The sequence below is a fragment of the Pleurodeles waltl genome, chromosome 7 (genome assembly GCF_031143425.1).
Source record: "Pleurodeles waltl isolate 20211129_DDA chromosome 7, aPleWal1.hap1.20221129, whole genome shotgun sequence".
Lineage (NCBI taxonomy): Eukaryota > Metazoa > Chordata > Amphibia > Caudata > Salamandridae > Pleurodeles > Pleurodeles waltl.
Genome location: NC_090446.1, coordinates 1028946825 through 1028974463, shown reverse-complemented (window position 1 = coordinate 1028974463; position 27639 = coordinate 1028946825). Strand labels below are relative to the sequence as shown.

The following is a 27639-nucleotide window of genomic DNA, read 5'->3' as shown; positions in this document are numbered from 1 at the left end:
TCGATTTTTGGCAGATGTCCTGTTACCACCTGCTGTAAATGTGGTCCTGCCTCAGAAGAGACCTAAATGGATAGTCAAAAACGTTCAATGAGAGACAACCATGTAAATGTTGTAAATACAACAAATTAAACCATGGTGTACAGTAGTTACAGGCAGAAACATGTAGTTTGGTTTACTAGGTCTCTTGCATCTTTAGACCTTATGATAAGAAAGTTCCATTTTGTTGACCATGCTACAGAATCATGTAGATGAGACAACAGCTGGATTTAGGTCGTGTAAGACAATAGTTTGACCCAGACTGTCAAAAACACTACTAATCAGTAACTTGGTATATTAACTCGACAGATTGTGGATCTAGTTATAGAGCCAGAAGTGCACTTTTACCATCAAGGCCTCAATTAAGAGTCTTGCATCACTATTTATTGTATCCAATACGTAACAATACCTTGGTGGTCCTTAATTATTGGATGAGATAAATAACGTCAATTACGCAGGTTGCCCTAAAATCTGCACGCACGCCTCTGCATTTAGCTGGCAATAACACCCCCCTCGTGAATATTACCGGTTCGACCTGCCAACATTTACTTGGGAAATATTGCAGGGGTGCACTGTGTGCTGCTGGAATCATAATTCTCATCTGTGCAGTAGCAATAATTAATTCATGTACCAGAATTTTCTGGAGCACTGATAATTGATGCTCAGCTCGGACCACTTGTAATTCTAAGACAGTTACAAATATTGATTAAAACAAGCCCAGTGCTGTATTCTTTTCTGTATTTAGATTGGTCGTACTGGTAATCTTTAATACCAGAACACTCGTTTGTTGAATTTATATGATTACTATTAAAGGCCACATTACAGTTTTGTAAAGGACCACAGACCAAGTCTGAAGCAGTATAGCCTGTGCGCAAAATTCATAGATTTAAACGGGACTAAAATAGCTACTGTGCTGGACTGTTATGTCGGACAGAAAGGGATATTTGTCAGCTGGGCCACTGGAACTATAAGGCAGGGGAACACCAAATTATGAAGCAAGAAAAGGCAAATTATGCAGCATAATGCGGCTCCTCAAAACATTTATGATTATATTATTTTGTCATTTTTACACCGGAGAATACTATCTGGGCAAATCTTTCACCCCATAATAACAGTTTAGCAACCAAATACAGAAATAAGCAACACAAAAATGAGCAGTTGATCTTGGCAAAGGGCCTTTCCCGGCACGCAAACATTTCACAACGTTTTTTTTTAAATTTTTTTTACGAACTTTTGATCGATTCGAGCTAGAAATATTTTTTGTTAAAATCGTCAGATTGGCAGTATGATGGATCATGTGACAAATACAGCAAATCCTTAATTATCCGAAACAGTCGCGGCTGTAGAATAGCATAATTCTAGCGGCCCTGCTTGTCAATAACTTCAGTGCTCCTAATCAGCAAAGCTCGTGTTATCGTATTCTCTTCTTGTGGAAACACTGCCACCTCGTGGCCGTATCCAGAACTCTTAAAAAATGTTTTGTTAAGTGCGGCTAGGAGAATTCCTTCGGGTGTGTCCCCCATACTATGAAGATCTCATCCATTGTACACTGCTGCCATGCCTCATATCCACATTCTGTAAAAGGAAAGCGCTTAGGTAACGTGAGAGAGCCTGTCGGCCTAGGGGCACTAGCGTTACAAGCAAGTAGAAGTTCCTTACTTTAATGTCCATTTATTGCCTGCACACAGCTTGTGGGCAGTTACCAAGCCAAATGGATTAGAAGGTGGTGACAGTATAAACTCGCACCAGAGCAAGCATGATGGGAGCAATAGGCTAACCCACTATACATGTGCTCTGAAACTGAAGTCCAGGGAATAATTACATAGTCCAGGTTACCTATGAAACCAAGAGATGTCCCCGAAATCGTTTACTGGTGCTAACGAGCACCTTAGTTCTTATAATCTATCTGGAAAAAACATAACTACCCACAACAAGAACCTTTTACCAAAAAAGCAGCCCTTTTTAAATTAAGTTTGTCACAATTGTTCCTTCTATCGGTCTTGCCCCATCTCCACAGACCTGTATAGGCCACGTCTGGTTCAAACCCTCTACACACAATGATTGTTTTTTGTGGTAATTTCTTTCGAGAATATGCATTATGGCCATGAGATACGTTTTTCACTTAATTCCCCTGTAAAAGAGTGTGAATCCAATCGAGGAACAGTAAATGCTGCTGGTCTGCCAGAAGGATCTCGTCTTCTCGTCTCTATGAAAAACCAGATACATTCTAGAAAGAGGCAGAATGTTTTTTGCAAGCAAAAGCCGCATGGCAGAAGTAAAGACCACTAGAAGTGCCACAGTCTAGTTGAAAAAATGAAACAGTGGGAAGCAATAGGCGCGTAGAGGTATAATCAAGTCTACTCCCATTTCTCCCTTATGCTTCACTCAGGCCAAACGCAAAGCCTATTGTCACCTTTCCACAGACGGTGGACTCTGCTTGTTCAAACGGAGTAGGAACACCAGAAACAAACCCTCAACCGCAAGACAGCGTTTCTGTAAGTTGCTTAGAAGGAGGAGGGCGGAGACAACCACAAATAAAAAAGCCCTTTACTCTTTAATTTCCACGAACTCTATGATGCACGACCACCCTCTCCTCTCAACAGAAACAAAAATAAACCACTATTTTTTCTGTCACGAAAGGTCCAGCGTTTTCCAACGAGAGAAGATGGCCAAAGTTTCCAAGACGTATCCAAGCTGAACTTGAACTCATCTCACCCTTCAGAAAATTGTAAAGCGGTTGCTCCAACCTCGCCTCACACAGGTACAAGGTGCAGGGAGAGGAGACCAGGCAGTATTGGGCGGAGGGGCGGTGGTGCCAAGAGGACTGCAGAAAGGAATGCCCCAGTGCTCGAGTCTGAAAGTAGCCAGCTCAAGAGTGGAACCCTAGGGCAGGGGCAGCTCAAGCATGGGGGCAGGCTGCAGGGGTAGCTCAAGCATGGGGGAAGGCCGCAGGGGTAGCTCAAGCATGGGGGCAGGCCGCAGGGGTAGCTCAAGCATGGGGGCAGGCCGCAGGGGTAGCTCAAGCATGGGGGCAGGCCGCAGGGGTAGCTCAAGAGTGGAGCCCTAGGGCAGGGGCAGCTCAAGCATGGGGGCAGGCTGCAGGGGTAGCTCAAGCAGCAGGGTACAGGGGCAAAGGGATGGGATGGTGATACTCCTCCAGGGGGACACCTTGCTGGAGATACTTTGGCTGGGGAGAAATGGGGAAGTTGGCCGCATTTAGGGTTGAAGCAAAGGATGAGGGACCGCTGCTAAGAGGAAGCAGTCTGCCATCTGCCAAGTGGCCATTCACTGCAGTTAGAATGATGTGCCTATGCTGAGAAGGGATGCCAATCCTGCCTTTCTTTTTCAAACTTTATAAAACTTCATAAATCACACACAGTAAAACAAGCACTGGCAAAACCAATAGGCTGCATGTTTGTGAGCCACTGGCTTTGCCAATCGTTTTTAGCCACGTCGCACAGCATCCATTATGCTGTGAAGAGTGGTTAAAGTTTAAAAAAAAAAAACTAAAAAAAACCTGATGCGAACACCTGTGTCATTTTATAGGCATATACACCATGCATGCGTGCCTACAAAATGACATGGGTGTTTATTTTTCTTCTTTTGAGTAACCAATCAGATTTGGAGAAGTAACTAAAAGGAAAATGAAACACAAAAATATATATTTTTTAAAGGGTGGGAGGAGCGTAAGCAACACATGGGAGTGTGTATGGGGGAACGGGGAAGCAACATGGGGGAAGGTGCTGGGGGACATCAAGGCAATCAGGAATGGACACAAAAGCAATGGATAATGACTGGAGGAGATGCAAAAGCAACGGGGAAGACGAGAGTGAAAGCAGCACTGGTTTGGGAGAAAGCAACACTGAGGGTGCAGGTGGGGTGAAGCAATGGCGAGAAGCACACAGGTGAGTGCAAGAGTGAGGAGAACGAGGAGAAGTGGGAAACAGAGAGCAACACAAGGGGAGAGACATACACAAGGGAGATGGCTTGAGGACACGTGCACTCAATAGAAAAAAGTAGCGCCTGAAAAGCAAGCAGTGGAAGCAGATACAAGCCAGACAAAGACTATAAAGAGGCAATTCACCAAGGGATGGACAAACAAGATGGGACAATAATAAAAAGCAGGCAAATGTGCGTGACAAGGAAAGCCAACCACTGGTAAGCAATGGACTGGCTCCAAACACCTCTATGTTCTTGGTACACCACAATATGCCTCACAACAGACAACACGTGCTCTCTAGTAGGATCAATCGAAAAATGAATGGAGTCATGAGTTGCCCAGCTTCTTTACTTTTCATTTGCACGGCTGCTGCTACTGGCGAGAGGGAGAGTCGCAGGGAAGTCGAGCCAGTTGCTCCTGCTCCCAGGAGCCTGTGCTGCGCTGCAGACACTGATGGGGACCTGGGAATGTGATGAGGGTGCGGGGGTACTCTGCAGGTAGAGGCAGTAGGTAATGCAGCACACTGCCCGTGCAGTGGCTCCGAGTTTGGCCACTTGCCAAAGGAATGCAGTGCTCCTGCTGCCCCTCAGGCTGGTCTCGGAGCCTCTTGAGCTTGGGCAACTCAGTCGCTGCAGCCTTTGCGGCCCTACCAATTTCCAGTTTTTTTGTGTCTCAACCCCAACGTCTCCTTTCAGCTTCCCCTGTTACGCATCATGAAAGAATGGCTGCCCTTTACTCTTTCCAACTAACAAGGATTTGGGGCACCTATGAGAGAGCTTCATTTCCTCTCTTACTTTAGTTATTTTTAACTCTCTTATTTTTGTTATTTAAGAGCATGGGCGGTTCCTTTCGTATTCCAATATCAAAACATCGGAGCTTATGAACTGGAATTTTTATTTTTTTCTTGTTGACCAGTGTCAGAAATGGGCCACAGTTTTAGCGATGCAACATAAATGTTTAAAAAACGAATCTACGAGATGGTGGATGTCAGCATTTTGATGACTGTCTGCAGTAGCTGTGACCAGCCCATTAAAAAAGCCACTGCGGGCTCACTATTTACAATGCATCTGTTGATGTTTTAGATACAAGTTAATCCTGCGTCTCTTTTTTTTTTTTTTTGCTTCCACCAATCAGACATGCAGGGCTGGTGTTACATTAAGGCCAGTGTAGACTACTGCCTTGCAGCACCACAACAATGTGCCATAAGTGGGTGCCAGATTGCAATCAATTGGGTAAAATAGCCTTTTGGTTTGGGGAAATGGTGTGTCCAAGCTACAAAACATAATTTTGCCCAGGTCTTCAAAAAGTTTTGCACCGAAGTTGCGACCTTGTAAAATCTCTCAGATAAATATTATTCGAGCTAATGATTAAGAACAAAAAAAGAAATCCCTTGTACTAAGTTTTTATCATGAAATTGGATAGCCAGTCAACACACCAACCAAACTAGTCTTTTATTGGCACAGCCTTGCTTGGAAACTCCTGATTTCTTCTGAAACAGTCCATCTTGAGGAAATGTTTGCTATACCCCTTCTCATGTGCCCTCTACCGCTAATGAATGTTCCAATTGCAGACTAATCACTGCAGACGTTTAGCTACTATCTGCTTTGATAACCCCCCTTAAAATAAATGGAGGAAATCTGTTTTATACTATACACCTACCTTTACCACGCTGTGTAAATAACAAGTGCTAATGGTATCCGATTTAATGGAACTCAATGATCTGACCTTGAAAAGCTGGAAGGCTCAGTTTGCCTGGCAGAGAATCGAACCGATGACCTACAGATCACAGAAGATGTCAGCAGTAAGTGCTTAAGTCACTGGGATATTTTGCCGCCTTCAAGTAGGTAAAATATGCAATAGCAATTGTATCTTATATACAAAGAGAAAGAATATATATATTAAAAAGTTAGAATGTTCGTTACGAAAGTAAAGAGTAAATGAAACCGAAGGTGTAGTCCATACAAGTCAGTACAGTTTAAATTAGGATACTAAAAGATAAGATTTCTCGGACAAAAAAGTTGTACCCAAAACACAAACCTGTGCTAGAAACTCCCTTCCTAGATCCTTTGATCCTAGAGGTTAATGTGATCTTTTCAGGGAATGGTCATGAAGAAAACTAACCACTAAAAATAGCCAAAACTTAAAATACACTGAAATTTCAACCATCAGAGGGAACAAAACAAGCAGCATGCCAGGATTTAGGTGGCAAGTACGCAGAGAGCACTGTGCTTGGTTATAATATCTTTTTGTTACCACTAGGGTAATCGTTAGCTTGGCAACCATCGACTTGAGGGCTCAACCTTTGCCACATAACACTGTTAACAAATACTGCCTGGATTCTGCAGATGTAGCGTTTGTCATGTGCTGGTGTGGTTGTTTAAAACATCCATCTCTTCTGTAAGAGGTTACACCTCCTTGCAGGTAACAGGGCTGGTCTGTGGATTTAACGACTCTGAATGCTCACAGGTGGGAATTCATTCTCGTCGTCCAAGCGCACAGGTCCAGCTGCAAACTCGTGCTCTGGGATCACCTCTCCGCGCAACATGCCTCCATCTTCGGAGTAGCCTGGAAATGTACAAGCGGACAACATGAAATTCATGGTGAAAAGGTGGTCACAGCAGAATCATTACTGAAACAGAAATAAATCACAATTTTTACGACTTGGCTTTGGAGAAGTCTGGCAAAGTTTCATAACTCTGCCCAAGACACAGAAGCTCACCTGGCCCTTCATTCAGGAAATCCTAATGCAGCTCCTACGGCCTCTTCTCGCACAGATACAAGGTGCAGGGAAAGGAGACCAGACACTGTTGGTGGTGACAGTGGCTGGACCAGGGGCTAGTGAAGGTGACACTCCTCCAGGGCACTTTGCTTGGAGGGCCTTCAGCTGGAGGGGTGAATGCTTGGAGGAAGGAATCCGGGACTGCCACTAGGAGGCAGCAGTCGCCTTTCGCCCTGAGAGGTACTTCACTGCAGTGGGAATGGCTTCCCACTATTGCCAGGGGCTGATCATCCTGCCTTGCCTTTCTTTTTAAAACTTTATTAGGCTTGCACTTCACAAAGCATACAAAGTTTAAAAAATGGAGTTGTGAGTTGCCCAATGTTGCATATTAATAGAAATAATTCAATACGTCCAAGGTCTGCCACTGTACCAATGATTCATCTACAGCAGCAAATACATTTATTTGTCAATTAGAAAGTGTGTTCTGGCTAGAAATGCATATTGGCAATTGTTACAGTACACCTTAATGGACAAAATATTATTAAAAACAAAAATGGTATCAACACACAGACTAAGAGACTTGAGTATTTTTCTCACCAGCCATATGGCCCAACACATTTTTCAGAATTACCTTGTCAACAAGGTGATGCCATCCGAATGTATCTATCGACAGAAGTGCTTCAGCTAAATGGTGACTCTGTAAATACTCAGACATTTCTGGCCACTCCTGGAGATAATGAAGTTGGAATCTGCGATGTGAACACAAAGGACCATCCTGCGCATCTTCTCGGTCCGGTAACGTGTACTTGTGGCCGTTGGATACGTTATGGACTGGGCCACATGTTGCACGCTCAGTTGTTTCTCTGCCTTTATTCTGGTTCACTACTCTATACAGTTCCTTATGAAATTTGCACTTTTCACAGATTCTCCTCTGTGACGGTCCACAGTGAAAAGGAGAACCACTAACTTTGTGGAAGAGAAACAAAGGACACTTTCTAATGTATTTTGTTGATAAAATGTCTCTTAAATATAGAAAAGGAATTCTGTTATATTGCTTGGATTCTGAAGGGAAGTTGTGATACTCATTGCAATGTTGGTACCAACGTGGATGACGTGGAGACAGATCAGCTGGAGGTAAACACCAGTATCCGTAAGATTCAGGAAAGGATTTGGGAGGTGGGCGCTGTAGAACTCAATGAAACGTTTATCACTGCAAAATCCATTGACCTGCTTGAAAACGTAATGAAGAAAGCTAAGAGAGAGAGTGGACTGACGGATGCAGTGCACTGTGTAAACCTATGAAACAGGAGAAGAAGTGATGGCCTTGGTGCAAGTGCCTACAGATTGGGAGCAGTAGGGTCTCAGGTGTGGAACAGAATGTGGCATTTGCTTTAAGGACTCTGGATGAGACAGGCTGTAGGTATGTTGTGATACAAGGGAGTTGTTAACTTGTGTTTGGGATGTTAATCATTTCAGACTTTTCAAACAGTCAAAATTACTAAACAGAGGTGGTTGAAGCTATTCGTCGCACATCCGAAACGAGGAACTCAAAAGTACTCAAATCATATGTAAAGTCATGTGAAGGGTGCCAGCCTGGTTCGGAAACCCAACCACCACGGGTTTCAGGATGCACAGAGCATAGATGGATCACACCTATGTCATGTGCTGTAAAGTACAAAATGGAAGAAAAAAGAGCAACCAGGGCACTCCAGAATAATCAGTCCGAGATTAATAAATTTGCAAGAAATGCTTTAATCCTTTGTGCTGGGAAAATCCAATAAGTGCTCAATGATATTCATGTCCACATGTTAGGAAAGGCATATCTTAGTTATAGAAACAGCCAACACGTGTTTCGTCCACACAGACTTTTTCAAGGCAAAAAGGAATGAGTAATCCAGCAGAGAATGAAGCCGTCCCTTGTAATCCAAGGAAAGAAGCTTCCAAGTCAGTATAGACTGTGTGCATCGAGTGTATCCGTAATTAGGATGACTCTTTGTAGGTGGCCAAAATAGACCCAGCCTGTACTCTCCAGGAATTCAGGAGTCAGGAAAAAGCAGCGTGTCTGCTCAGTTGCAGCGCATGATAACGCTGCCTTGTGATTTTATCTCCTATGTAAGATACGGCAGCGTTATCATGCGCTGCAACTGAGCAGACACGCTGCTTTTTCCTGACTCCATTCATTTTTGCTTGATGGGATCACAATAATAGTTGCTCCATTTGATTAAAAATACCTCTACTTTATTCATATTTTATGTGAGTTTATATCATATTTTACCACTCCTATATGGGATTTGGATTCAAGTGTTTCTGAATGATTTGAAATCCCAAATCACTATTGTAAGGAAATGCCTTCCTTGGCATGGTTACCCCCTGACTTTTTTGCCTTTTGTTGATGCCAGTTATGATTGAAAGTGTGCTGAGACCCTGCTAACCAGGCCCCAGCACCAGTGTTCTTTCCCTAAACTGTACCTTTGTTCCCACAATTGGCACAGCCCTGGCACTCAGATAAGCCCCTTGTAAATGGTACCCCTGGTACCAGGGGCCCTGTTGCCAGGGAAGGTGTCTAAGGGCTGCAGCATGTCTCATGCCACCCTGGGGACCCCTCACTCAGCACATGCACACTGCCTCACAGCTTATGTGTGCTGGTGGGAAGCAAATGACTAAGTCAACATGGCACTCCCCTCAGAGTGCCATGCCCACCCCTCACTGCCTGTGGCATAGGCAAGTCACCCCTCTAGCAGGCCTTACAGCCCTAAGGCAGGGTGCACTATACCACAGGTGAGGGCATAAGTGCATGAGCACTATTATGCCCCTACAGTGTCTAAGCAAAACATTACACATCGTAAGTGCACGGTAGCCATAAAGAGTATATGGTCTGGGAGTTTGACAAACATGAACTACACAGTTCCATAATGGCTACACTGAAATCTGGGAAGTTTGGTATCAAACTTCTCAGCACAATAAATGCACACTGATGCCAGTGTGGGATTTATTGTAAAATACACCCAGAGGGCATCTTGACCCCTGAATACATGTCCGACTCTTAGTGCTAGGGTGGCCAGTTTCTGCCAGCCTGCCACAACCAGACGAGTTTCTGGCCACATGGGGTGAGTGCCTTTGTCACTCTATGGCCAGGAACAAAGCCTGTACTGGGTGGAGGTGCTTCTCACCTCCCCCTGCAGGAACTGTAACACCTGGCGGTAAGCCTCAAAGACTCATGCCTTTTGTTACAGCACCCCAGGGCATCCCAGCTAGTGGAGATGCCCGCCCCTCCGGCCACTGCCCCCACTTTTGGTGGCAAGGCTGAAGGAGATAATGAGAAAAACAAGGAGGAGCCACCCACCAGTCAGGACAGCCCCTGAGGTGCCCTGGGCTGAGGTGACTCCTGCCTTTAGAAATCCTCCATCTTGAGATTGGAGGATTCCCCAATAGGAATAGGGATGCGCCCCCCCCCTCCCCTCAGGGAGGGGGCACAAAAAAGGTGTAGCCACCCTCTAGGTCAGTAGCCATTGGCTACTGCCCCCCCAGACCTAAACACACCCCTACATTTAGTATTTAGGGGCGACCCTGAACCCAGGAAATCAGATTCCTGCAACCTACAACAAGACGAAGGACTGCTGACCTGAAAGCCCTGCAGAGATGACGGAGATGACAACTGACTTGGCCCCAGCCCTACCGGCCTGTCTCCAGACTCAAAGAACCTGCACAGCGATGTATCCGACAGGGACCAGCGACCTCTGAGGACTCAGAGGACTGCCCTGAATCCGAAGGACCAAGAAGCTCCCGGGAACAGCGGCACTGTTCAAAAACAGCAACAACTTTGCATCTTTTTTGCAACTTCCAAAGAACTCTGTCTTCCTGCCGGAAGCGTGAGAGTTCTCACGCTGCACCCGACGCCCCCCGGCTCAAGCTCCAGAGAACAAACACCGCAGAGAGGACTCCCAGGCGACTACGACGACGTGAGTACCCTGAGTCAACCCCCTGCACCTGCCAGAGCAACATCTGCAGAGAGGATCCAGAGGCTCCCCTTGACTGCGACTGCCTGGTAACAAGGAACCCGACGCCTGGACCAAGCACTGCACCCATAGCCCCCAGGACCGAGAGGAACCACCTTCCAGTGCAGAAGTGACCAGCAGGCAGCCCTCTTCCTAGCCCAGTCAGAGGCTGGCCTGAGAAGCATGCCTGTGCCCTGCCTGCATCGCCTAAGTGACCTCCAGGTCCCTCCATTGCTCTCAATAGCAAACCCGACGCCTACTTTGCACACTGCACCCGGCCGCCGCTGTGCCTCTGAGGGTGTGTTTTGTGTCCCTGTTTGTGGCCACCCACTCTCCACTGCTCTTAAAAAAAAACCTTGGTTAGCTCCCTGAGGACACAGGTACTTACCTGCCAGCAGACCTGAACCGGAGCACCCCTGTTCTTCATAGGCGCCTATGTGTTTTGGGCCCTCCTTTGACCTCTGCACCTGACCGGCCCTGTCTTGCTGGTGCAGTGACTTTGGGGTTGCCTTGAACCCCCAACAATGGGCTGCCTATGCCCAGGAGACTGACTGTGTAAGTGCTTTACTTACCTGAGAACCTTAACCAAACTTACCTCCCTCAGGAACCTTTCATTTTTGCACTGTGTCCACTTTTAAAATAGCTTATTGCCATTTAACTAAAACTGTGTGTACTACTGCTTTGAATCAAAGTTCTATACTTACCTGTGTGAAGTACCTTGCATTTTATGTACTTACCTCAAATCTTGAATCTTGTGGTTCTAAAATAAATTAAGAAAATATATTTTTCTATATAAAAACTATTGGCCTGGAGTTAAGTCTTGGAGTGCGTGTTCCTCATTTATTGCCTGTGTGTATACAACAAAAGCTTAACACTACCCTTTTATAAGCCTACTGCTCGACCACACTACCACAAAATAGAGCATTAGTATTATCTAATTTTGCCACTATCAACCTTTAAGGGGAATCCTTGGACTCTGTGCACACTATCTCTCACTTTGAGATAGTATACACAGAGACAACTTCCTACAAATATTAAAGAAGCTAATGAGATTTTCTGAGTGAAAACCACTGGTAAAGTTGGTGCAGGTATGTTTCTTTTTTTTAGTGCTCCTAAAGCCACAGGTGTATTTTGAGCTATACCACCTCAGCATTTGCAGCATTAGAGAGAATGGGCCATTTCCTAAATAATCACGATTTGCCCTGACTGAGTTTCAGGCCATTATAACCACCACCAGTATAGGGTATATGCCAAATCTCATATTCATCATCGTTTTTTTAACCTCACAAGCAGCATTTATAGCTTTCTGCAGTCTTATTATGATGCACTTCATTAAGAGTCTGGCAAGACTCTCATGGCACCATTTCAAACACAACAAACACTATACGATGTACATGCAGAGACTTTAATGGCATTTTGCATCAGTTGTTGCTTGCTAAAGTGAAGGATGTAGAGTCCCTTAGTATTTTTTTTATTTTGCGCTTGTTGCAAGATGCTTTAATTTTTCTCTTCATTCTCCCTCTGCTGGGATCCACTTACGATCTAAGAGCACCTAGCTGGACCAATAATGGGGTCCCTGCTGCTCCTTTCTTACACCCGTAAGGCTGCTCTTAACCATGTACGAGCACCCAGCGTGATGTCATATTGTCCCCTCTGCTCCTATCTTCCCCCACAGGACTGCTCCTATCCTCTATGAGAGCCCAATGGACATATCAAGCTGCTGCCGGTGCCCCTTTTATCCACCGGGCCACTGTCATCTAGGAGCATGAGGTGGTACCTACCATGCTGTTGTCTCAGCCCCTTATGGTCGGGTATCGCCAAGGCCTCCTTCCACCAAACACCACTCACACCCCTTCCCCCCGGCAAAAGCTTAAATTAAAACCTTAGATGCACTTCACTTTGAGATTAGGGGTTGTAAACCCCTGGCCGTATTTTTATTGACAAAATATTGTTAATCATTATCAAAACTTTAAGCAGTAACCACAATAATATTCACAAAGTATTTACAGAGTTCAAGGGATGCCCAGGGGAAGGCTCTCCATCAGGGTGTTCTCATACCTTCCAAACTGGATTGCTGTGGAGGGGGCCCGGCTGCCTGCTAGGATACCTACCTCGGGCGCCCCCGCCACCCTCAGACTCCATCCTCCCCACCCCCCCCAAGGGCCAGTGCTCGCTTTAGACCTTCTGCTCATGCGCTAGGGGCCAGATGCCAGCGACCGCTTGCAACTCCCCGTGCCCCTGTATGTCATCCACACTTCCCAGCCAGAACCCGTTGGAGGGTCCAATTAACTAGTCACACAATTTCGTAATAAAAAAGGTACCCGTTCATATTCCCAGTCGTGATCTCACCCCGCCCACCATCGTACCCCAAATACGACAAACTAACAAAAAAAAAACTGTCCAATTCACCACAAATCAAGTCACCTGATAAAAATCGTTAGCATGTAGACCACAATTGAACATTTAAAGCATTCGAATCTAACTGTAAGAAACAGAACTAATTCAGTAGAGACTTACGCCCAACAATTGGGGGAGGTAATTCTTTTTGTGGCCCCTGGTCCGGTCGGCGAGCGCGAGTAAGATGTGCTCGACGACTGCAGCCGCCTTATAAGGCAGCTGCGTGACATCATAGTCAACCGTGACCCCGGAAGCACAAACAGTGCTGCCGGGGTCGCCGGCCCCTTTTCAGACAATTGGCTTTGTTTTCGCGAGGCGGGGGCCAAGGAGCCTGCCGCTTCCGGAACCTCACCCCCACGTCCTGGCCCGCTGCCATAAGCAGGGCCTCCCTGATAGGGGTGGCCCCTGTGCATATGGCCGGGTATCGCCGAGGCCTCCTACCACCAAACGCCACTCACCCACAAGCCCCCTTCCACCAAGCAAGCTTAAATTAAAACCTTAGATGCACTTCGCTTTGGGATTAGGGGTCGTACACCCCCGGCCATATTTTGATTGACAAAATATTGTTAATCATAATCAAAATTATACGCAGTGACCACAATCATATTCCCAAAGTATTTACAGAGTTCAAGGGATGCTTAGCCTTAACAGAGTACACTAATACATCTACATTCCTGTCACTGACTGAAACAGTTTGTTCCTGCGTACCCAATGTTGGTGGCTGTGAATGAGATCATGACTGTTTTCCTAGTACCCCAATCCCTGCCCCTCCTTACGGTACGAATCCCAGGGGTAGGATCTCCGTCAGGGTGTTCTCATACCATCCAAACTGGATTGCTGTGGAAGGGGCCCGGCTGCCCGCTAGTTACCCACCTCGGGGTGCCCCCGCCACCCTCAGACACCCCCCCTAAAGGGGCAGTGCTTGCTTCGGACCTTCTGCACATGTGCACCCCCAAGTCCTGGCTCGCCGCCATAAGGGGGAATTCTTCACACCAGGCTGCTGTTACCTTCTCTGAGCACTCAGAGCTGACCTGTCTTGTTGCTCCTTCTATTAACCAAGGCAGCTTTCATCATCTGTGAACAAACGATGAAACAGCGATGCTGATTTGCTGCTCATTTCTTCCCTCACTAGGTGCTTACCGCCTTTAAAAATAAGTGCTTTATTGATTCCTGTGGGGCCGGTAATAGTTCTTTCTGGCGCCATCAGAATGATGAGATCTGGTGGAACACCGCACATTTATTAACTTTCATCCGGAGATTTCAGCTGCTAAAAAACTTGGAGTAAAAAATATGGCCCAACTGGTCCAGCTCGCAATGTGGCCAATTTTTCCCAACCCTGCATTTACCGGTAATTTCGGGATCGTCATAATCCGTTCCAGTTACCAGGCCACTCATAACGAGGAGACCTGCGAAGTAGGCCAACTGTGTGTGATTGCACTAACTGGCAGTTCTCTTATGGGCCACTGGAGGGCGACAAAGTTCCACTGAGCCATTTCGTGTAGTCCAAGTTTTTACATCAAGTTTTACTAAAAACCTTATTTGTATAATTTTATATACCTTTAAAAACTCTCAGTTGCTTGTAATAATTTATTTGTACTTCAGTAATTACGAGATTGCAAACACGGATTCAAACTCTATCCTTGCTTAATTTTACTTTTTGCATTGACATCAGTTGTTTCGTCTTTGGTACTTCTTTTAGGATCATTCCAGGAATACCACATGGAGCTTGATGGATTAGTTTCATCACTCAATTTGGGATAGGAGTCACACTGTAAATGGAAGGGGTGGAATGCTGTGAACAATTTAGCATCCTTTTGGTCTGCTACATTCTCTGAGTATTTCAACCTGATTTAAAAAATACACATTGTTTAGTTAACCTTTCCGTACCATCCCTTACTGCACTTCCTTCTTTAAAATGACTTAAAAACAAAAGTGAAATAGTTTGTTAACGAAAGAAGTTGACCTTCCATCTAGCAGTTATTTAATTCGATGGAGCACGAACGCAGTGAATGAATAATCATTGCAAGTTGCACGGGGGAGGGGGTACTCAGGGATCACCTCCTCACCCATTTAACAAATTATTTTATATAGCACGTAACGCCACTGTTTTGACATTTCATACTCAGCAGATAGTATGGGTTACTACTATAAACCTATTTAATAGTAGACAGTATATAAACCTTGCAAAGGCGAGAAACACATATCAGGGTTTAAACATGTGGCGTGCAGGTTACCCAGAATAAGAGCAGCACGCACGTACCCATCTAAGGTATTGTTTCAGGCCTAAAGTAGTATTGTTTTATTAGTTGGAATAATACAGAACTCTTTAGAATTTTTTTGTATTTTCTTTACCAAAAACGGTTTTCTCTGGGATTTATTTTAAATTAAAATTGACTGAATATCATCCGAGGGTGATTTTAAAAATGGCATATTGTATGAAAAGAGAGACAAGCTAGTTTTACACAACTAAATTTGAAAAAAATAATATATATATATCAATCCTTTTTTATACGGTCATTTTAGATTAGACGAAATCTACGCAACGCTCACGGAAGTTAAATTTTGAGTGCTTAATATCTAACAGCTTCACTGATAGGACTGGACGTTTTTTTCGTTAATGAGAGTTGTGTAGCCTTTACTATGCATAGTGTGTGCACTTCACCTAGTGTGTTTTGCCACTGTTTAATTTTGTAGCTCATCCTGGTTTAGTAACTGGAGGGTATTTGAACAGAAGCCCGGAATATTCTGGCGTGCATTATTATTAATATATGCCTAGCATTACTATTCAAATGTATACAAACATGGCAATGCACAAATGCGCACAGATTATGAGTGTTGCGCCTCTGTGCAGTCTGACACTTGGGCACAGAAACAGGCAGGCAACAGAGAGACAGGGAAATATGTGTGCTTGCCTGTGTTCGTTCACCTGTATCAGTAGATTCAAGTTAGACCTGTTGACTTTGCCAATGCTTGTTCATTATCACTACCCCTTCAGCGACCAATTATCATACAAGCATGTTAGAAGTGTTTTTTTTTTACCCCACAGTCGTTCACGTTACACTATAGATACCCTAACAGCTGATCAGGAACCTTCACAACGTGAGTATTTACGACCCCGTCTTGGTTTGTTTTTCCCATAATGCATTTTATCGCGGGAGCATTTCATTCCACCCACCCAACCTGCGCTCACTATTGTTCTTCTTAGTGTAGTGGTAATGGCGTTAGTGTAGTGTAAATGACCAAGACTTGATCTTGTTGTTTCATGCAAAGGTGTCCTACCCTACAGTGCGGGCTACAGCTATACATCTTCTCAGACATAGGTGCCGCCTGGCTGTCTTAGTTTGCACACACATTTTTTTACGTAACTTATCAACGAGGAGACCCCGTTTGCCTCAGCCCACCAGTAGATGGCAGGCACGAATCGGCGTTACTATTTTTGTATACACTTTGTAAGAAAAGTACGTTCTTCCGAATAACATCACGTTGCTTTGGTTGACCCGTCTCTTCATGGAAGGGACACAAACAGGGTTTGGCCTCCAGGAATCACTTGCGCCACAATCAGCGCCCGTACTACTGGAGTTCTGAAAATCCCAGGCCTTTGTAGTTTACGGCACTCGACATTTTTTTTTCCTCACACTGCAATAAATTGCCATTTTTGTACCACCTCCATACATATGCAAATATTGATTACATTATTTACCACAATAAGCACATCCGCTGGCTCATGCCGTTCAATTACAGTCTGGTCCATGCTAGGCCATCACAAGCAACCCATCGTTGAGTCTGCCCAAGCAGTGCCAGTCTAGGCACGGCCTCCTTCTCCCAAGTATGGAGGCTCAACCGCCATCTTGACACTTGATGCAGAACGTCAGTCCAGCGTCTGTTCAGTGGCAGCATTTCGTGCCTTTGGAACAATGTCTGTCGGGAGTGTGTAAAGGCCATGTATGATGGACCTGGCCTCGCATTTACATCTAGGCTGATAGTTTTGGGCCAGTCTTCAAGGGGTGCTCAAATGCTGCTCTGATGGCATTACATTCTCCCATTTGGAAGTACTTCGGTAGCATTATTGCGCCATGGACCTCTCTTTTTCTAAGCAATGTAATAAAAACACACATTTTTAGGGTCGAGCCTTCGTTGCATGCGCTCACGGCATGCGTATCGCAGCGAGACGCTTTAGTATTTAGAAAAGGACACAGAGCCCTGTCAACTTCACGTCAGTGTTTTTTATTGGTTCGTGGGCTTGCCTAATAAAATCTGCTTGCTTTCATTAGTCGGAGGCACGCATAGGTCATGCCTTTTCCGGTGGCTAGCCCTCCTCGAGCGCAGCGACCAAGTACAGAATACATGCGAGGCTCGCTGTTTTCCATTGGGCCCGTGGACTTCTTTTTCTCTAATTTACGAGCGTGATCTCGCTTGGCAGAAGTCGAGCGCTTTACATAGTTAATTTAACTTTTTTGGGTTATGTACATAAATGCACTTTTGCCCGATAGGTGAAAAGTCGGGTTAGGAGTTTACAACGCGATCAGCTCTAACATGAGCAAACGCGAGACACGTTGCATTGTAAATGTTTGTTTGCTTTGCTGTGACACCTTTTCGGCCCTGCCAGTGGAGTAACGAAACTGGAGGAGCTCCCCCTGCAAAGAACATGAAGGAGTCCGCATTCCGGGCTCACTCCGTTCAGGTGCTGTGCTGAGGTCCCCCTCCCCCCTCCGATGCTCGCCTCCCACCCCACCGCGGAGGCTGCAGGGGCCTTTGTTACGCCAGCGGGCCCTGCTGATTTTTTAATGCATCGCTTCACCAATGAGTGAGAGGAACTGTGCAAACGGCCTTAGGGATCCATCAGTAATGTGCAGGCACTCTCTTACTCGGCATAGGATGAATATGACATAGCAGCCACTGATACACGCAACACATAACTGCAGCCACCCACACAAGTAAAGCGTGAAGCCTTTCAGTGTCCTGATGCGGCTGCAAAAATCTAGTGTAGCTTCCTTGCCTCTCTTGCAGTGTTGTTATTCTCTATGACAATAACATGACTCTCTAGGATTAGAGGCACGAACTTTACAACATTCCACAGTGCCCGATTTGCTAAGTCACGTGGTGATGATGTCATCTGTCACATTAGTGTAAACAAACAAAAACTCGTAAGTGCTACGATGCAAAGGTGATGCAAAGGTGATGCAAAGGTGACGCAGAGGTGAGACAGAGGTTTCTGGTGTGGCGATATCTGTACTCAGGGCACAACCTCCAGCAAAGATTTCTGTGTGAGAACATCCAGCACGGGGTAATACAGCAACATGTGCAATACTGTGGTAACTACACATCTTACGGGTAGTAGTGTCATGCTGTATTCTGCTTCCCACTTGTTCGATCCTGGGTTCGTGCGACGCCGAGATGGCAGGCAAAGCTAGGTCATGCTATCTAAGTAGACCCGACTTTCCATGAATACCTTGCGGATGCTGCCAGTGATCTTACCCTCCTTGCTCCATTGCCCAGATAAAAGAGTGGGTTGGCACACTGCGATGCAAAGCCATTTTGTGCTGTGCTTGTCTCAACCTTTCATCGCAAAATAAACCTTTTGCTAGAAACCTGACTGCAGCTCCTGTTTGTGGCAACATCTAAACAAAATAATACCAAACCTAGCCCTTGGAGGGACATCCCACGAGCCCATTCCCGCTCACCTGGCATTGAAGAAGACGACGGTAGCAGGCTTGGCCTGGCAACGGTTGCAGCATAGGACTGAGGTACGGGAGACCGCAGCTCATTTTCTGGATTTCCTTCAGGCTTTCCTGAGCCACACAGACTGGTTAAATTGGAGAAAAATAAAGCATTTTATACATTATTTTTTAGGTATTCTTTCCCAAATGAACAAAACTCTAACCAAACATGCTTATGAGGCCAACTGTCAAAATACCCTGGATGTGTAACTAATGTATTAGGTTGCAATACATGGGAAGCTGTAGTACGTATGTTAAGCTTTATTTATATTTCTTTCTTACAAGTTGGTACTTAGTACTGAACGGAATCCACATCTTGTATGCATTTCTGCACCAGAAAGTCTCTTGCCTCCGGTGAAGAAAAAGACCAAGACCTTCATTAAAGAAGAAATGCTTTCTGCCTGGATATGGCGTACTCCTGGAATCGTATGTCAATGGATAAAAAATACTGTGGAAACAAGTCATGTTCACCCCCAAGATTTCGCCCTTCTGATGAGCATTGGGGTACAAAGCACATGAAGAGCTTCAAGCTGCCCTTGCATTCAAGTTGCTATGACTACTAGATTTAGAACTATTTTTGAACTACACCTACCAGAATGCACGGGGTGTACTGGGACAGGCTTGTTATCCACTGCGTGACACCTCCCATTTACTAAAGGATCTGGTGACTGGCTGGCACGCGTGGGGACTGCTCCTGGGAGCTGTCTGGCACTAGACGACAGATGCTGTACCAGCCAGTGAAGCTCCTCTCCGACCCCAACACTCCACGCTTCCGCTCAGGTGAGTGCAGGAGTACGAAACACTTGTTAGGGGCTACATACCACTGTCTATGCTGGAACACTGAAGCTGTCATTACAACTACAGTACGCTAGGACCCTTACTTGGACTGTAACCCCCAGAATGCACTGGGCGAGGCGCACTAGGGCAGGCCTGCAAGCCAGCACACAAACACTCCTGCTAGAAAGCTTATAAGGGTTGGGGAAGCTGGTGAGTGGTTGAGTTCCCCCACCCCCTCGCCCAAACTGCACCCTCCTGGTGACTACCTGAGTACAAAACATGTGTTAAGGACCGCCCAGAACTTGGACATTCAAACTACCACTATACCTACAGTGCATAAGGACTAGATTTGCACTATAGCTAATAGAATATAATGGGTAGGATTTGGACAGGGTTGTTAGCCAATGTGTGTCACCCCTACCTAGACACCAGACACAGAAAACTAGCATGTGGAGGATTTTCAGTGAGAGTCACGCTCCCATATCTACTTTTATGAACCACTTGATGCCTAAGAATGAAAATGTCACTTACCCAGTGTACATCTGTTCGTGGCATTAGTCGCTGCAGATTCACATGCTGTGCATAGTCCGCCGTCTGGTGTTGGGTCGGAGTGTTACAAGTTGTTTTTCTTCGAAGAAGTCTTTTCGAGTCACGAGACCGAGGGACTCCTCCTCCTTTGTTTCCATTGCGCATGGGCGTCGACTCCATCTTCGATTGTTTTCCCCGCAGAGGGTGAGGTAGGAGTTGTGTATGTTAGTAATAGTGCCCATGCAATGGAATGAATAAGTATGTACAAAATAAAGTTTAAGTAATATATTTACAAATGTACAAATGTTGAAGATTACTTCCATACGGCTACAGGCTCCCGGGGAGGCGGGTGGGCACATGTGAATCTGCAGCGACTAATGCCACGAACAGATGTACACTGGGTAAGTGACATTTTCAGTTCGGTGGCATGTGTAGCTGCAGATACACATGCTGTGCATAGACTAGTAAGCAGTTATCTCCCCAAAAGCGGTGGCTCAGCCTGTAGGAGTGGAAGTAGTTTGAAATAAAGTTCTTAGTACGGCTTGACCTACTGTGGCTTGTTGTGCGGATAGCACGTCTACACAGTAGTGCTTAGTAAATGTGTGAGGCGTAGACCATGTGGCCGCCTTACATATTTCGTTCATTGGAATATTTCCTAGGAAGGCCATGGTAGCGCCTTTCTTTCTGGTTGAGTGTGCCTTTGGTGTAATGGGCAGCTCTCTCTTTGCTTTAAGGTAGCAGGTTTGGATACACTTAACTATCCATCTGGCTATACCCTGTTTTGATATTGGGTTTCCTGTATGAGGTTTTTGAAATGCAATAAACAGTTGTTTTGTTTTCCTAATTAGTTTTGTTCTGTCAATGTAGTACATTAGTGCTCTTCTGATGTCTAATGTATGTAGTGCCCTTTCAGCTACTGAGTCTGGCTGTGGAAAGAACACTGGTAGTTCTACTGTTTGATTTAAGTGGAACGGTGAAATAACTTTTGGTAAAAATTTAGGATTGGTTCTTAGAACTACCTTATTTTTGTGTATTTGAATAAAAGGTTCCTGTATAGTAAACGCTTGAATTTCGCTTACTCTTCTTAGAGATGTAATGGCAATGAGAAATGCAACCTTCCACGTTAAGAATTGCATTTCGCAAGAATGCATGGGTTCGAAAGGTGGACCCATGAGTCTTGTTAAGACGATGTTGAGGTTCCATGAAGGAACAGGTGGTGTTCTTGGTGGTATAATTCTTTTGAGGCCTTCCATAAACGCTTTAATGACAGGTATCCTAAATAGTGAAGTTGAATGGGTGATCTGCAGGTATGCAGAAATTGCTGCAAGGTGTATCTTTATGGAAGAGAAGGCCAGATTTGATTTCTGCAAATGTAGTAAGTATCCTACTACATCCTTTGGAGATGCATGTAATGGTTGAACTTGATTACTATGGCAGTAGCAAACAAATCTTTTCCATTTACTTGCATAGCAGTGTCTAGTGGATGGCCTTCTAGCCTGTTTTATGACCTCCATACATTCTTGGCCGAGGTTTAAATGTCCGAATTCTAGGATTTCAGGAGCCAGATTGCTAGATTCAGCGATGCTGGGTTTGGATGCCTGATCTGTTGTTTGTGTTGTGTTAGCAGATCTGGCCTGTTGGGTAGCTTGACATGGGGTACTACTGACAGGTCTAGTAGTGTTGTGTACCAGGGTTGTCTTGCCCATGTTGGTGCTATTAGTATGAGTTTGAGTTTGTTTTGACTCAATTTGTTTACTAGATATGGAATGAGAGGGAGAGGGGGAAAAGCGTATGCAAATATCCCTGACCAATTCATCCATAGAGCATTGCCTTGAGACTGCCTGTGTGGGTACCTGGATGCGAAGTTTGGGCATTTTGCGTTCTCCTTTGTTGCAAATAGGTCTATTTGAGGTGTTCCCCAAAGGTGGAAGTAAGTGTTTAGAATTTGGGGGTGAATCTCCCATTCGTGGACTTGTTGGTGATCTCGAGAGAGGTTGTCTGCTAGTTGATTCTGGATCCCTGGAATAAACTGTGCTATTAGGCGAATGTGGTTGTGAATCGCCCAATGCCATATCTTTTGTGCCAGGAGGCACAGCTGTGTCGAGTGTGTTCCCCCCTGTTTGTTTAGATAATACATTGTTGTCATGTTGTCTGTTTTGACAAGAACGTATTTGTGGGTTATGATGGGTTGAAATGCTTTCAACGCTAGAAACACTGCTAACAATTCGAGGTGATTTATATGCAACTTTGTTTGATGTACGTCCCATTCTCCTTGGATGCTGTGTTGATTGAGGTGTGCTCCCCACCCTGTCATGGAAGCATCTGTTGTTATCACGTATTGTGGCACTGGGTCTTGGAAAGGCCGCCCTTTGTTTAAATTTATACTGTTCCACCATTGAAGCAAGATGTAAGTTTGGCGGTCTATCAACACCAGATCTAGAAGGTGACCCTGTGCCTGTGACCATTGAGATGCTAGGCACTGTTGTAAGGGCCTCATGTGCAGTCTTGCGTTTGGGACAATGGCTATGCATGAAGACATCATGCCTAGGAGTTTTAATACCATCTTTGCATGTATTTTTTGTGTCGGATACATGGCTTGTATAACCTTGTAAACATTTTGAACTCTTTGTGGACTTGGAGTGGCTATCCCATTTGTTGTGTCGATTGTCGCTCCTAAGTATTGTTGTGTTTTGCACGGCAGAATGTGTGATTTTGCATAGTTGATGGAGAAACCGAGTTTGTAGAGGGTTTGTATGACATACTCTGTGTGGTGTGAACACTTTGTTAGGGAGTTGGTTTTGATTAGCCAATCGTCTAGGTAGGGGAACACGTGTATTTGCTGACTTCTGATATGTGCAGCTACTACTGCTAGGCATTTGGTAAATACTCTTGGTGCGGTTGTTATACCGAACGGCAACACTTTGAATTGGTAATGTATTCCCTTGAATACGAACCTTAGGTATTTTCTGTGCGAGGGATGTATCGGTATGTGGAAATACGCGTCTTTTAGATCTAAGGTTGTCATATAGTCTTGTTGTTTTAGCAGTGGTAATACGTCTTGTAGCGTGACCATGTGAAAGTGTTCCGATTTGATGTAGATGTTTAGTGTTCTGAGATCTAAGATTGGTCTCAGTGTTTTGTCTTTTTTTGGTATTAGAAAGTACAGTGAGTAAACTCCTGTGTTCCTTTGTGTACGTGGTACAAGTTCTATTGCGTCCTTTTGCAGTAATGCCTGAACTTCTAATTCCAGAAGGTCTAAATGCTGTTTTGACATGTTTTGTGTTTTTGGTGGGACATTTGGAGGGATTTGGAGAAATTCTATGCAATAACCATGCTGGATAATTGCTAAGACCCAAGTGTCTGTTGTTATCTCCTCCCAAGCTTTGTAAAATTGGCTTAGTCTCCCCCCCACTGGTGTTGTGTGAAGGGGTTGAGTGACTTGTGAGTCACTGTTTGGTTGTAGGGGTTTTGGGACCTTGAAATTTTCCCCGGTTTCTAGGGAATTGTCCCCCTCTGTACTGGCCCCGAAAGCCTCCCCTTTGGTACTGTCCCTGGTAGGTAGACGGTGTTGATTGTGAGGTGCTGGCTTGTGTGGCTTGACCCCGAAACCCCCCTCTGAAGGGTGTTCTGCGAAATGTGCCAAAAGTGCCTCTGCCCTGCGGGGAATAGAGTGCGCCCATGGCCTTGGCTGTGTCAGTGTCCTTTTTCAATTTCTCAATTGCCGTGTCCACATCAGGTCCAAACAATTGTTGTTCGTTGAACGGCATATTGAGCACTGCTTGTTGTATCTCGGGTTTAAACCCGGATGTATGCCTTCTTATGGTTACCGCGGTATTTATTGTTCTTGCAGCTGTGTCCGCTGCATCCATAGAGGAGCATATTTGGTTATTCGAGATATTTTGTCCCTCCTCGACTACTTGTTTTGCCCGTTTCTGTAATTCTTTGGGTAGATGCTCGATGAGATGTTGCATCTCATCCCAATGGGCTCTGTCATATCGCGCTAGGAGCGCCTGAGAGTTCGCGATGCGCCACTGGTTTGCAGCTTGTACAGAAACCCTTTTTCCAGCTGCGTCGAACTTGTGGCTCTCTTTGTCCGGAGGTGGGGCGTTGCCTGATGTGTGCGAGTTGGCTCTCTTGCGAGCTGCCCCTACTACAACTGAATCTGGTGGCAGTTGTGATGTGATAAAAGCAGGGTCTGTGGGCGGTGCTTTATATTTTTTCTCCACCCGTGGAGTTATCGCTCTGCTTTTGACAGGGTCTTTAAAGATCTGTTTTGCGTGCCTTAGCATTCCCGGGAGCATAGGCAGGCATTGATAGGTGCTATGGGTGGAGGAGAGGGTGTTGAAAAGGAAGTCATCCTCGACAGGTTCTGAGTGTAACGACACGTTATGGAACTCTGCTGCCCTAGCTACCACCTGTGCATACGCTGTGCTGTCCTCAGGTGGTGAGGGCTTGGTAGGGTACGACTCAGGACTATTGTCTGATACTGGGGCGTCATATAGGTCCCAAGCGTCCTGGTCATCTTGGCTCATGGTGGTATGAGCTGGTGAATGTGACGGAGTTTGTGCCGGTGATGTATGAGTTACAGGTGGAGGAGAGGGTGGTGGAGTTACTTTCTTCACCACTTTTGCTGGTGGTGTTTGTTCTTGAGTTTGGAACTCGAGTCTCCTTTTCCTCCTGATTGGGGGAAGAGTGCTGATCTTCCCTGTCCCACTCTGTATGAAGATCCGCTTTTGAGTGTGGTCTACGTTAGTGGTTTGTAACTCTTCTTCAAATCTGTGTTTGCGCATTTGAGAGGACAGTGATTGTTCCTCTGAATACGAGCTGGCAGTCGGTTCGGTTGCAGGGCGTTTTGGCACAGAAACTGTGTCTTTGCTTGCTTTCGGCTCCGAGGAGAATTTTCTCTTTTTTGTAGTCGAGCTTTCTCGGCGTCGATCATCCTCGGTGCTGCTGTCTCTGCGTCGAGCAGCTTCGGTTCCGCTGTCTCGCCGTCGACCCTTTTCGGCAGCACTTTCTCGGTCCCGAGATTGCTGCGTGCCTGTGTCTCGACCCGAGTCGGACGATCTCGGCACCAGTTCGCCCTTTTTCGGTGCCGATGGACGGTCACCTATTTTATGGGTTGAACCATGGCCTGTTGGCAGTGGCGTCCCCTGGGCCTTGTCTGTTTTCCCGTGTGGTGTTTGTTTCGACGTCTTACTCACGGTTTCTTCGACGTCGAACCCCTCCGAGTCTGATTCATGGATGGAGAAGGCTTCCTCTTCTTCTCCTTGTTCCTCGAACTCTCGTTGTCCTGTCGGCGTGGACGCCATTTGCAATCTTCTGGCTCTTCGGTCACGGAGCGTCTTTCGGGACCGAAACGCACGACAGGCCTCACACGTTTCTTCCTTGTGCTCGGGCGACAGGCACAAGTTACAGACCAAATGTTGATCTGTATATGGATATTTGCTGTGGCATTTAGGACAGAATCGGAACGGAGTCCGTTCCATCGGTGTCGATGTTACACGCGGTCGGGCCAACCAGGCCCCGACGGGGGGTCGAAGTTACCCCGAAGGGCTACCGGAGCTCTTCACGATTCGGTGTCGATTCTATCTAACCCGATACCGAACGAAACAATACAGACATAGTTTTCCGAAGTTTTGACTATCTTTCCGTCCCGAAACCTGGAGCGAAAAGGAACACGTCCGAACCCGATGGCGGAAAAAAAACAATCGAAGATGGAGTCGACGCCCATGCGCAATGGAAACAAAGGAGGAGGAGTCCCTCGGTCTCGTGACTCGAAAAGACTTCTTCGAAGAAAAACAACTTGTAACACTCCGACCCAACACCAGACGGCGGACTATGCACAGCATGTGTATCTGCAGCTACACATGCCACCGAACACATATTTATGGACTCCTTGTAAATTAATTTTCACCAGTGAAATCTTAATATGCAGGTCACTAAATGTTTTTTAGAAATTAAGATTGCACATTGGGGCTCATCTGATAAACTCAACCATAGTTAATCTTTACTTGGTCTTGTCCTGATCATGACCTGGGAATTCAATATTGAATCGAAACCTCGACTTAAATACACCTGGGACAAAATATGATAATTAATGGCATCTAGTTGCCCATTTCCGATTGCTTACAACTCGTCCACCGATGATTTGCTTTGTTTTATATACTCTGGTTTTCTTAACTCTTCTGGGCGATCACTACAATCACTAGATAATATAGTTCTGTTTATATATGTTTGTATATTTTTAGAGCAAATACAAATCTTTAATGGGTTTTACTGTGATCATTTTTAAACATGTTAAGCAATAGCTTAAGTATATAGCTAATGAAAAATATACGTTACACGTCAAATGAATGAATACTAGTCCACAAAGTTTGACAGTACTGTTGAGTTAAACCTCAAGTGAGAAGCCCAGGCACCTGTACGGAGTCTACACTTAACACATTTTGTGAGTTTGCTCAGATTTCATAGCTCTAGTACTGGAAGAATCACTTGATTCTTTTAGGTACCAGAAAATGCTGGGAAGACGTCACCTTGTATTGCAGACCCGACTTGAACCCTTGGGCATTGCGGGAACATCTAAACTGTTGATTATGGCTGAATACGGTTTACTAGACTGATTTGCCATAAGCACTGCTTCATGCATGAGATTTCCTACTTGTCAGGTGGAAAAGCGATGAGGATGCTTTGTACCTGGGTGTGTTGAGCATTCATTCTTTACTGCTTTCGTTCTGGTGCAGGGGTGGGGGATGCTGAGTTTGATTACATTAATTGGATTGTGATGAACCCAAATAAGTTACATCTATTAAAAGGGATTTCCAATACAATGGGTCGGATTCAAAGCCATAAATTCTAAGCTACAAATGGGATGGCGACATATCCGAGCAACTCTTTCAAAGTGCAAGAGCCACAGAGAAGGACGAGTCTAAACAACCTCGGATTCTTCTTTACTGTCGTATGAACTTAATTTAAATGAGATCCCAACCTGGACCCAGCGCATCTGTTCTACCTGTAGTGGTTAGTGCTGCAGCAAAGCACGATTTGTAGATGTCATCCTCCTGAAGTCAGGATGCAACATTCACTACTATTTAGTCATAAAAATGAGTACATTAATTAAGGGTGCTGGGATCAGGACTACATAAGATTAGGATGAGAAAAATGTATACGCAACATTCATTTAATCTTGAATTGCCTGTTTACACGCCTTCTCCTGTTTATTTGCTCTCTACTTTTGCACTATGCTCTTTCATAGGATTTGCTGTGATTGGATAGGGAATAGAAGACATGGTGAACATCCTTGTACTGCTAAATTCTGTTGTATCTTTAGTTCTTAAAAGAAAGTACAACGGGAAAACATGTATGCCTATTGTTGTGGGTATTAGTTTTTTAAATTGAATGTATGATTTTAAAATTGTTGATGGTTTCAGTTTATGGTTTTAATTAACTAATAAATTAAATTACTACTACTAAGTGTGTCTTTACCAACATGTATACGTTTGTGGGTATTCACAAACTCAAATGGGCATCCCT

General features: G+C 45.2%; 1 protein-coding gene across 2 annotated transcripts in view; it reads right to left on the bottom strand.

Annotated features, from left to right (window-relative positions):
- The window catches only part of WIPI1 (WD repeat domain, phosphoinositide interacting 1), a 188648-nt gene that overhangs the window by 2349 nt on the left and 158660 nt on the right, over positions 1-27639 (bottom strand). For both annotated transcript variants that reach the window (XM_069199848.1, XM_069199849.1), the window contains exons 11-12: positions 18769-18890; positions 6441-6541 (exon numbers count right to left, since the gene is read on the bottom strand). In XM_069199848.1, coding sequence (XP_069055949.1) covers positions 6441-6541; positions 18769-18890 — 223 coding nt within the window. The remainder of the gene's footprint in view (positions 1-6440; positions 6542-18768; positions 18891-27639) is intronic.